General features: G+C 53.8%; 1 protein-coding gene across 1 annotated transcript; it reads left to right on the forward strand.

Moving 5' to 3' along the window:
• The first annotated feature begins 465 nt into the window (after nucleotides 1-465).
• Nucleotides 466-5010, forward strand: KAZALD1 (Kazal type serine peptidase inhibitor domain 1). Its single transcript, XM_066324477.1, has 4 exons — nucleotides 466-1062; nucleotides 2270-2430; nucleotides 3391-3538; nucleotides 3753-5010. Exons 1-4 carry the CDS (start codon nucleotides 561-563, stop codon nucleotides 3836-3838), a joined length of 897 nt encoding a protein of 298 aa, XP_066180574.1. The 5' UTR covers nucleotides 466-560; the 3' UTR covers nucleotides 3839-5010.
• The last annotated feature ends 6266 nt before the right edge of the window (nucleotides 5011-11276 follow it).

The following is an 11276-nucleotide window of genomic DNA, read 5'->3' on the forward strand; positions in this document are numbered from 1 at the left end:
AGGAAAAAAGGGTTCATGACTCTTGCAAAGCAATGGGGAAAGGAAAGGAGCTTGAGAGCAACTTTCTGACGGGAGACCAGGAGCAGGATATGAACGAGCTGAGCCATAATGTTCATAATGGCAGCCTGTCCAGTGCCCTGCCAGCCCTGAGGCTTCCCAGGCTATGCTGGGGTCAGAGGAGGCTGGGCTTTGCATGCTGGGCTGCCAAGGGAACAAGGATGAAACCTGATGGGTGGGGTCATCAGCAGTATCTCTCCAGAAGATACTCAGCATCTCAGGGCAGGAGCTGGTTGGGGAGCTACAGGGTGCAAAGGCTGCGGCTACAGGGCTGGGGAGGAGAGGGGCTGGGACCAACCTCTCCCTGCACATCATGCAGTGCTGCTGTTCAAAGCAAGCCAGCCAGGAGACAAAGGACTGGGAGACATTTCTTGCACCAGTAACACACTTTCTCCCTCCTCACAGGCCAGGATGGCTCCTCAGATCTAGACAGGGAGACCAGAGGAGTGCCAGAAATCCCCATCCAAGTGACAGTGGATTGGGATAGAAGAGCCGCTGTGAGGATGTCTGAAGCCAAGCCCCTCAGCATCTCTTGCCTGGTGCTTTCCTTGCTCTCCTTTCACTGGGCTTTGCTCCAGCTGGGCCAGGCTTTTCCCAGCACCTCTGACTACCTCCAGCGGGGCTGGCAGCGGCTGCTGGAGGAAGGGGAGGGCTGCACTGAGTGCCAGCCAGAGGAGTGCCCGATGCCACGCGGGTGCCTGGCTGGCACAGTGCGGGATGCCTGTGACTGCTGCTGGGAATGTGCCAACCTGGAGGGACAGATCTGTGACCTGGACAACACCAACCACTTCTATGGCAAGTGTGGGGAGCACCTGGAGTGCCGTTTGGATGCCGGCGACTTGCGTCACGGAGAGGTGCCCGAGCCCCAGTGTGCCTGCCTCTCCCAGCTGGCCCTCTGCGGCTCCGATGGCAAAACCTACGCCCAGATCTGCAGGTTCCTGGAGGCTGCCCATGCCCAGCCCGATGCCAACCTCACTGTGGCCCACGAAGGTCCCTGCGAATCAGGTAGTGGCCCTGGAGCTATGGGAAGAGATAAGCAAGTGGGTCTGGCTTAACTGTTTCACCTGGCAGCAAAACCACAGGCACAAGACTGCAGTGGGGACTGCTCCATGCAGTGTCAGGCTACCACTAGTCCCCCTGCACTGCTGCTGTGGGGGAGCCCCTTGCAGATCCAGTGCTTGGAGAAATCTGGGAGCAGCTTTGCCAAGAGGGAGTGGAGTTTATGGGAAGCAGCAAATCCTGCTGGAGCAGATGGGGAAGTTCCAGGGAATTGTTAGTGAATTCTTGGCGGCAGGGCTGGGTTCACACTGGCCTGTTGCTCCCGAGAAATGTGCCTGCCTCCTGCAAATAGAAACCAGGGCTGGATTGGCTTGGCTGTGTGATTTCCATCTCCCATTTAAAACTCAGGTGGGGGCTGAGAGGGGACAGTCTAGCAGGAAGGCCTTGCCTCATCCTGCCCAGTCCGGCACAGGTCACCCAGTGCTGTCACTGCAGCCTGAGGCATGTCAGGGTTGATTTTATTTTCTGTAGATCATCATGTCCTTGAGCGTTTCCCCAGGTATATTTGGAGGTTGAACTCTGAACTCTGGCTCATGTTATGGGTCAGATCATGGAGCAGGTGTGGGTAAGAAGAGTGGTCCTCACTCTATCCCTCCAGAGAAAGGATATGGAACCTGGAGCTCTTGGCTCTATCCAGGAGGTGGGGATCTGCTGACTCCCTTCATTGCTGGCATGAGCCCTGTGTCAGAGCAGAGGCCTCATCTGACTGGAAGCATAACTACCTCATCCATCCTCAGCCTCAGGCTGGATGAGTGCCCCTTGGCCTTTCTCCCACAGGAGGAGCATACTCTGATCACTCAGGAGAGCTTTGCTCTGTAACATTGCTGTCGTTGCACTCTCCCTGCTGCGTGTGTCACTTGAGCATCATTGCACAGGCAGGGAAACTGAGGCCAGCAGGGATGGCAACCCTCCATGGACTCGGGGGGCTGAGGAGGGAGCTCCCAGTCCCAGCTGTGAGGAGGGGCCATGTCCTTGGGAAAGGTGAGGGTTTGCCTTGGGAAGAAGAAGAGACAGATGTGGGAAGGGTCCCAGCATCTCTGTGTGAACCAAACGCTCCTGCTCCAGAGACCAGCCCAGGAGAGCCATGGGATCTGCCAAGGGTAGGTAGGACCTCTCCCGAGCCCACCCTGCTCTCCTGTACCCCTCTCTCCAGAGCCTCAGATCACCTCTCCTCCCTATGACACATGGAACATCACTGGGCAGGATGTCATCTTCGGCTGCGAGGTCTTCGCCTACCCCATGGCATCCATTGAGTGGAGGAAGGATGGCACAGAGATGCTGCTGCCTGGAGATGATCCCCACATCTCTGTCCAGGTGAGCAGTGTGCCTAGGGCATTGAAGATGACCCCAGGGTGAGCCAGTGCTTCTCAGATTCATGGACAGCCATACCTGAGAGTGGTCGTACTCTGGGAATGGCCAAGCCTGGCTACCAGGGGATGAGGAGTGACTGGAGGACTGACTCAGCCAGGGCTGGTGTCTTGATGGTAGGAGCCATCAGCATAGCTCTCTCCTGTGATTTCCTCTAGTAATTTTTGAACTTAGTCATAGAGTCCTGCAGCAGGGACTTTCCCACTTGCTTGCCTTTAGTTTGCTGTGTGTGCTGCCTTCACTTGCAGTCCCACTGGCAGGGCTGGAAAGAGGACTTCCTGAGTGCCTTACAGCCTGGGTTGTCCCCTGGTCCTACCAGCATGTTCAGGCAGTTCCTGCTCTTTTTTCCCATGAGCAGGGCTTTCCTCCAAGAGCTGGCAGGCCCAGGGTCAACATCCTGCCTGCCACCAGCCCCAAATATAGCACCCAGCTGGGTGTACCTAGCTATTACATTGTGTGGGTAGAGGCAAAGGGGCCATGCACCTCAAGCAGGCACCAATGGGGAGGAAATTGTGGTGGAATGGATGGAGGGAGCCAGAGGAGCAGGTGGAACTGGGCACCATGGCCCTCTTCCATCTTTCTGTTCTTCAAGCCTCCCCACAACTTGTTTCAGGGTCTGACCGAGGATCTTCACCCCAAGCAGGACTATCCTGCCTGGTTGGAGGAAATTCTACTGTCCTCCACCCCTGGCCACCACACCATAATAACAGCCTGCAAACACAGCTGCAGCCCAGCTGGGTCAGGAAAAGCTTATTTATTCCTGGGGATAAACAGAAAATGGCATGGTTGCTGCCAGAGCAATCCTGGGACTTCACTGCCTGCTGAAACAGGGGACCCGGGGCTCTCTGGCACAGACCCTCCCTTTCTTCTGCTACAAGTGCTGACAGAAATCCCCCCATTTTGCAGTTCAGAGGCGGCCCCCAGAAATACGAAGTGACAGGCTGGCTGCAGATCCAGGGTGTGCGGGTGACGGATGAGGGCACGTACTGCTGCTTCGCCAGGAACAGGGTCGGGGAGGTGGTGGCCCTGGCCAGCCTGACCGTCTTCACACCAGGTGAGCACCGTGTCCTCATCCCCATGCTCTCTTGGGGACGTGGGAAGGGATGTTTGGGCACAGTGCACCAGCATGGCAGGAGTTGCTGGAGCATAGGGCTGTGCTGGCAATGCCCCAAAAAGCTGCTGTGCGTGGTTTGGCTTTAGTCCTGGTGGGGAAGGGGACAGGCACAGCAGGGTGGCAATGTCACATTGTCCCCATGCTGCTCTTTCAGACCAACTCAATGTGACAGACTTCTCCCTGCTGACGCCCCGCATGACACCTGAGGACTACGGGGAGAGTGAGGAGGACTACTACTAGCCCAGAGATGGCATGTCCAGCTGCAGAGATCACCTTGCCCACAGCAACCCCTCCCTGAGGCTTGGGGACCTCTCTGGAGCAAGCACTCTCCAGCAAAAACTCCTTCTCTGAACAATCCTGGCACAGGGGATTTTTTGGGTGGGGGACGGGGTGACACATCCTTTTGGGGTGCTGGGGATGGGATGCTGGCTGGTTGGCGAGGACTGGGACCAGGGGCAGCTCTGCCTGGAGCAGGGTGGATCTGTCCTCTGGCACTGAGTGGAGACACAATGGCAAGTTGGACACTGTGGGGGCAGCTGTGTTGTGTGTGATAAGGACTTGGTGCTGGGGATAGAGACAACCCCTTTGGGAGAGTGAGGCCAGGGCAGGGGCATTATGTCTTGTATGAATAATTTTTGGGGGAGCTGGAGCAGAGAGCTGGGACCTGACTGTGATAACAGTGTGTCAAGCCTGTCTGCTTTGTGTCCTGCAAGCACAGAGACATCCCAGCTTCTCCCCACAACCTGAGGAACCTGCTGCCAAAACACCCTTCTCTTCTGTTTTGTTTTTAGCCGGAAAAGTAGTGATTTGAGGAAACCAGGCACTTGTGGCTTTCAGTGCTTTCGTGTCTCCAGCTGAACCACCCTTGTGGTCAGAAACACTTTGGCCTTTTTTTCACTGACTTCATGTTTTCCCTTCCATGCCTTTGACTGACTTCATGCTTTCCTTTGTCATTTCAGTTGATGTTATTTAAAATATATATATAGGTCAAAGCCAAGGCCAGCTGACTGTCCTGCATCCACAAGGATGATTATGGGGGTGAGGAAGGGTGCAAACACTGTGGATGCTACCTTGTCCATTGTGGGTGCTTGAGTTGAGGAGGCCTCCTGCCCATCCCATTGCTCACAGCTGGTCCTGGTGTGGGTCTTGCCCTTCCCACCCCACCTGGGAATGGGGATGCCCAGAAGACAATCTCCTGCAGTGGTGATGCATGGGCTCAAATCAGTCCCATGTGTCTATATTCCATCCTACTGCTGCCCATTTTCATCTTGGAGTACTAAGTTCTGTGATACTGGGGTCTCCACCCAGGTGACCACAGCCCTGTCAAGTGTGGAGCAGCTCTGTGCTTAGTTGGTGAAGTAAAGGGATGCTCCAGTTTCCACTGGAAACATTATATTTAAAAAAAAAAAAAATCCCACAATCTCACCTACCTCCCACAGCTGGTGATTTAGAGCAAACTTTCATTTGCGGGGAGCACAGAAAGGAAGCTCAGAGCTGCACTGTGCTGCTCACTGCCCAGAGAGATCTGGCAGAACCCTTCCTATGGGCATTCTGGGGCTGAGCTCACATTCAAGGGGTGCTTTGCCCCCGAAGCAGCAACACTTGCAGGACTTCTGGTGCTCAAAACCTCCATATGGACCAAACCACTCCCAGTTACTCAGTCCCAGCTCCAGGGAGGTCCAGAGCTGCAGCAGGGAGCCAGACCCTGTGAGGAAGGAATTGGCCAGACCTCAGGCTGGAGCAGGCAGGATGCAATAAGGCTGGCAGCTTGGGTCCCGTGCTACTCTCCTTCACATGTTTTTTCTTTTCTTTTCTTCCTTTTTCTCTTGAGAGCTGGCTCAGATGACACAATTACGGCACTGAAACCTGAACAAGCGAATAAAAGGGATTTGTCTGGAATTGGCAGCAGAGCAAGATTCCTGCAGACGGTGAGGCTGGGCCGGTTCTGGCCCCCTGCACCAGAGCTTGATGGGGCACTGCTGCCCTGTCTGCTGGAGTGCCTGTCCTTTCTGGCAGAAAACCCCTTCTCAGTCAGAGAAATGCAAAAGCCATTGATGCCCCAGCTTCTCTTTCCATCTAACAGCATTCCAGAATCCTCCTGGGCTGTGCCAGCAGAGTCGGAGGGTGTTCAGGAGGCACCAGGGACAGAAGTGTGCCATTGGCTTTCAATTTGCTTTTTTTGGGTGTAAAACATGCTTTCAGAGAAGCTGGCCCGTTTTTATCCATCCTGATCCCCTTCCTGTTTTGCACACAAATGAGCTGGTGGAACTGGGCCACACTCAGGCTGAGGCTGCCGTGGGGAAATCCGAGAGTGTCTCAGAGCTTCAGCAGTCAAGAGCTGCTTGCTGGGCTCCCTGCCGGTGCCCAGGGCTGGCCCCCAGCCAGGGCTGCCATGCCAACCCTCCTCAGGGCCAGGCTTGCCCTGCCTGTGCTGGCACAAATCCAGGTCGTGGTGGGTGTGGATGCAGCGTTGGTCTGGCTGGGGAGTGTTGGATGGGTCACACACTCCATCCCTGGCTCTCCATGTGCTCTGCAGGGCAATGCCCGGCCTGGGCAACTGCATTTTGGTCTCAATCCTTGCCCCTTTCTGCTTCACACCCAGTGCCTTCATACCCTGTAGGGAGCTGGCAGGGGATGCTGGTGGCTCCTGCCTGGCAGGAGCAGTAGTGGACATGTGATGACTGAGAGAGAGGGGAACTTGAGCAAAAGCTCGTGGCCAGAATTAACCAAACCAAGGGCCGTGACTCCTCAGATCCCGCTGTGGGAGAGGGCTGCCTGACTGGCTGGAGCTCAGCCAGTAGAGCTCCTCTCTCTCCAAGGTGAAAGGCAGCAGAGTGGCTCCAGGGGCACAGAGAGGGCTGGTGTCTTCTCATCCCAGCTCCCAGTCTTGCCATTTCCAGTCACTTAAAAATTAAAGAAGCCAATATTGCTGCACGGCTGGAATCGGTCACTGCCACAGAGCTTAATTGAGGTTATTTGTTGCCTCTAAAAACATTTGGTCACCTCTGCTGCTGGCTGCTCAGATGTTTCCTGCAGCCCTTGCCCCAAGGAGGGGGGCACCCCAGGCTCTGCAGATCCTGTTCTCAGCTCCAGGCACATAGAGGGTCCCAGAGACCTGACCAAACCTGGTGTTGGTGCAGGTTCAGAGGGTCTACCCCAATAGCATGCAGCACCAAATTCCTCTGCTGGTTGATCTTTGGAGCAGCTGCTTTCTGGGGTCTGGGGGCTGAGCAGCTCCTGCCAGCCCAGCTGACTGCACTCAGGGCACCTGGTCAGGTGAGCACAGAGGTCAGGCTGGTGTCAGGGATGGGGAGAGCTGGACTGGGAAGTGTTGACGTGGCCACTGGCCCAGGCACAGCACCGACACCTCCTGGCCACCGGGGATGAGCAGGGTGCGAGCACCTCCCAGGGCACCAGAGGTCACTGCGTGTCTGGGTGCGAAGAAAGGTCGGCTTGTCCTGCCAGGACCTGAAAGGCCCTGGAGATGCACCCTCTGACCAGCTGCCAACCACAGGGTTTTACAGTCTGCAGGGAAAACCCACCAAGTCTGGCAGGCAAATACAGTCCTGTAACAAGAACATGCTGTCCCTGTCATTCTGTGCCCTTTGGGGGGGCTGGGACCTGCCCCTCTCTGGGTCTGGGCAGGAGACACACAGAATCACAGAATAGTTTGAGTTGGAAGGGACCTTAGAGGTTATTTAGTTCCAATGCCCCTGCCATGGGCAGGGACACCTTCCACCAGACCAGGTTGCTCAGGGCCCCACCCAGCCTGGTTCGGAACACTTTTGGGGCTGGGGAGTCCACACCTTCTCTGGGCAACCTATGTTGGTTCCTTGCCACCTTCACAGAAAACCATTTCTTTTTAATGTCATTCTTTTTAATCTAAAATGACTCTCTTTCAGTTTAAAGCCATTCACCCTTTTTCTATCACCCTTGTTCTACATGCCCTTTCCAAAAGTCCTTCTCCAGCTCTCTTATAGACCCTTTCAGTACTGGAAGGTGCTTTAAGGTGTTCCTGGAGCCTTGTCTTCTTCAGCCTACTCTTCAGGCCCATTTCTCTCAGCCTGTCTCCAGCCCTCTGAGCATCTTCATGGTCCTCCTCAGGACCCGCTCCAACAGGTCCACGCTCCTCTTATGCTGGGAGCCTCAGAGCGGGACACAGCACTCAGGCAGGGTCTCACAAAAGCAGACTAGAGGGACAGAATCACCTCCTTCAAGCAGCTGGCCGTGCTTCTCGTGGCGCGTCCGCATCTCCAACCCCGAGTCCAGGATGGGCCGGTGCGTGATTAGCCGTCAAACAGTGCCATCTCCTGGCAAAGTCACCGACCCGGCCACTGCGATGGGCGGCCGGGAAAGGGACGTAGAACCCTGGGCACCCTGACCCTCAAATTCTCCCAGAACCTCTGCCTTGCTGGGAGAGGGAGAGAAGGGAGAAAAAACTCACCTCATGACTTCCACACTCCTGGCTTTCCAGCTTCCTTCCATCTGTCTCCCACACAGCAGCCTTCTGTGCACTTGGCAGGTGACTCCCAACCATGTGACCCCCATCCTGTGACCCTCCACCATATGGCCCTGAACCTTGTGGCTTCCATAGGACCCCCTAATGTCTGCTCCTACCTGTGGCTCCTTTTTCTCTAGGTGCAAATTACTTGGCTCCTCCTTTCTGGTAGATAATGGGAGGCTCAGCAGGGATAAAAACTGTCCCCACACAGTTTTCCCAGCTGGGTTACCTTAAAGGTGGCTGCCCTCTCCCTCCTGCTGTTATAACAGGTAAGGAGGAAACACCTCCCCAAGCGGATTTCAACAGATGGAATAGAATAAATGGAAAAGATCTTAATAAAAATCTAGGTTCAAGCAGTCTCCCCATTTTACAGCATGTGGTAAGTGTTGGTCTATCCATGAGATCATTTTTCAGAGCTGCAGTTTGCAACTCAGTACCTGTCTCTTCTCTGACGTTGTTTATCCCAAAGAGAAGCGCTTCCTACACAGCTGTTCCTCTGGGAAAGGTGTAAGACTCACAGGCTGGTGCGGACGCTCCAAATTCCACAGCAGTCTGGAATTGGAGCCTGTGGTGGGTCCCCAGAGGGCTGTGGGGAAGGTGGGGAGGTGGGGGATGCCTTGAAGCTCCAGAGTTTGGGGTACCTATTCCCAGAAAGACGTAAAACATTGTCACAGTTGTGGCAGTAGGAGGAAAAGATGAAAACGACTTTGGAGGGGCTGCCTGGCCCTGCTTCATTGCTGGAGCTTGAGGAGATGGAGAGGGAGAAAGTGTGAGGACCAGAGACCCAAAGGGCTCCCTGGGAAGGATCTCTGGGAACTGAGAGGTGGCAAATGGCCTTAGCTGTGGGGAAAGCTTGCAGCACTTCGAGGTCACCTTTTCGCTCGGACCTTTTCCCTCCCTCTGGGGATGATTTTGGGTGGTTTGGCTTGCCCAGGAGTTGTTATTCTCACCGGGTTTCCAGACTTTCTTTGGATGCTCCAAAACCTCTCTACGCCTTCTAAGGTGAGTGTGTGCTGGATTAACCCCACAGCACTGGGGCTCCCTGGGTTCCTCCCCATCTGTGTCCAAATGGGATCTGACTGCATGCTGCAGAAGGGAATTCGTGTATGCTGGCCGGCCCAGGGCTGTCACACACTGCCACAAGTTTTCCTCTGTGAGGATGTGAGACACGTGGAAAGCAGGTGCCGATGTGGTGAAGTGAAAAAGAGACTTGTAGCTGCTTCAGTGTTGGAATCTTTTCTGTGGAGGAGGGGAGGTTGTTTTACTTATCTTCATTTTCCTATTTATGTAGAAAGCCTCTTTTTGTTTCCTCCTTTCCTTTTTCCTATTGCAATTCATTTTTTCTAAAACCTCAAGAATAAATCCTCAAGGAAGAGGAGATGATTTTTTTTTTTTCCATTGCCGAATCCCTTGATATACCCTGCCAGGTCTTGTGCTCTTTGCTGGTAATGTTACATCAGAGGCCACAAATCCCCTCGGCATTCAAAGTTGCTTTGCCCCAGCATTGTGCAGCATCCCCAGAACATAAAGGGCTATAAGGGAAAGAGAAACTCTTTGTGTGTCTGTGTTTTCAGACTTCATATATTCAGAGGCTTATGATGTCCAAAGGGTACCTATAATTAAATACCAATAAGCAGAGGTAGATGAGCCCTGCGAAGGTCAGTTTGCTACACAGTACAATACAAACTACCAGGAGCTTTTGTAAATGCATTAAAAATAGGAAGAATTCATTTTTGTTCTTTGTGCCACTTACACCTCTCTTGAACAGGTATTTGATTAAATCTTCATCCAGCCTGGTCTTCCTGTGGGAACCTTTAAAAAAACCCTGCAAATTAACTTAATGCAGGTCAGTCCTGGCTGTTTTCTCTACAGCATGAAAAATGGACTAATCAAGATTTTTGAGTATCATCTTGTTGCTCTTGCTGATTTTTTTTCAGTCACCCTGGCATACCAAAGCTTTGCTATCAGAAGTACCCCATCTGCGATGGTCAGTAGGAGCTCAGGCTTTGTATCCATGGTGTGAGATCACACCTCTGGTTTTCCCTTGCAGTATTGCAATTAATTGCTCTGGTGATGAGCAGAGCTGGTTCTATTGCATGAGACTATTCCAGGTCACCTGAGGACGGTAGAGGAAATGGTGAAATGAAGTCCTTCTCTCCAAAACTTTCTCCCCCACATCCCTTCCTAAGTCAGCTCCACCTGAAAAGCCCTTTTTTGCTTCACCCCTACCACCCCTGGGCTGCATTTGAAAGGAGGCAGAGTGGAAAGCTGAGCCACCTGAAGACAGAGAGGCTGTGCAAGGTGAGATGCTGCAAGGTATGGGGAACAGCTGGTGACTGGTGCTGCAGCAAGAATGTTTGCTGTCCACTAGGCTGCATGGGTGGCCCCTCCAGCATGGATTTGTTCCAGGGCTGGTGAAAAGCAAGAGCTTGTCAGGGAGGTGGCTTAGCTGAGGTGGCTCAACAGGAGCAGCTATTATGTCTGGAGGCACCTCTGTGTTCAGGTGAGGGCTGAAGGATATTGCACCATCCCATATTTGTCACCTAACAGGATTCAGATGCTGCTTTCTCCCTGTTCTTGCTGTAGGCCTACCTGGACACTTGAATGCTGGCACTTACCACTTGTGGCTTTTTTGCCTGCTCTCCTTGCATCCTATCTGTGCCCTTCCTGTTTGGGAATAATCCCACCAAATGCCAGTACCCGCTCCTGCAGAGAGCAGCACAGCACGTGTGAGAAGAGGTGCAGGGGCTGCCCATGGAAATGGGGTTTGTATGACTGCCTTATGCTCTGGTTTGAGGAGTGGCCTCGAGGAGAAGCAGTTCCCAGATGCAAGCTTTGCTTGTGTTGTATGAGACAACAGATAGTCCCTGCTTTACCAAGGCTGGGGGAGATGGGGAGCTCTGTCTCTGCCCAGCCAAATGACAGTCTGAGGCTAAACCAGCTCTAGGCACCTGCAGCTCCTTCCAGCAGAGTAATCAGCCTCCTATCTTAAGGGGGGCTTTCCAGCCAGATAAGGCCATACAAGCAGCCTCTGTCCTGCAGCATGGCTGAAGTGTGTGTGGGACAATTTTTGTGGACTCTTTAGCTGGTGTTGACAGCAGAGGTTTTATGTTGGGATTGATGCAGGGTAATACCCTCTGGTTCTGCCTGCACTGGTGCCTGCTGTGCTGGAGCCTG

The sequence above is a fragment of the Sylvia atricapilla genome, chromosome 8, assembly GCF_009819655.1.
Source record: "Sylvia atricapilla isolate bSylAtr1 chromosome 8, bSylAtr1.pri, whole genome shotgun sequence".
In the NCBI taxonomy this organism is placed as follows: domain Eukaryota; kingdom Metazoa; phylum Chordata; class Aves; order Passeriformes; family Sylviidae; genus Sylvia; species Sylvia atricapilla.

Excerpts from the sequence above, each read along its gene's own strand:
- KAZALD1 (XM_066324477.1), top strand. The coding sequence starts at position 561 with ATGTCTGAAGCCAAGCCCCTCAGCATCTCTTGCCTGGTGCTTTCCTTG. Across the intron at positions 1,063-2,269 it reads CGAAGGTCCCTGCGAATCAG|AGCCTCAGATCACCTCTCCT; the intron begins GTAGTGGCCCTG and ends CCCTCTCTCCAG. Across the intron at positions 2,431-3,390 it reads ATCCCCACATCTCTGTCCAG|TTCAGAGGCGGCCCCCAGAA; the intron begins GTGAGCAGTGTG and ends CCCATTTTGCAG.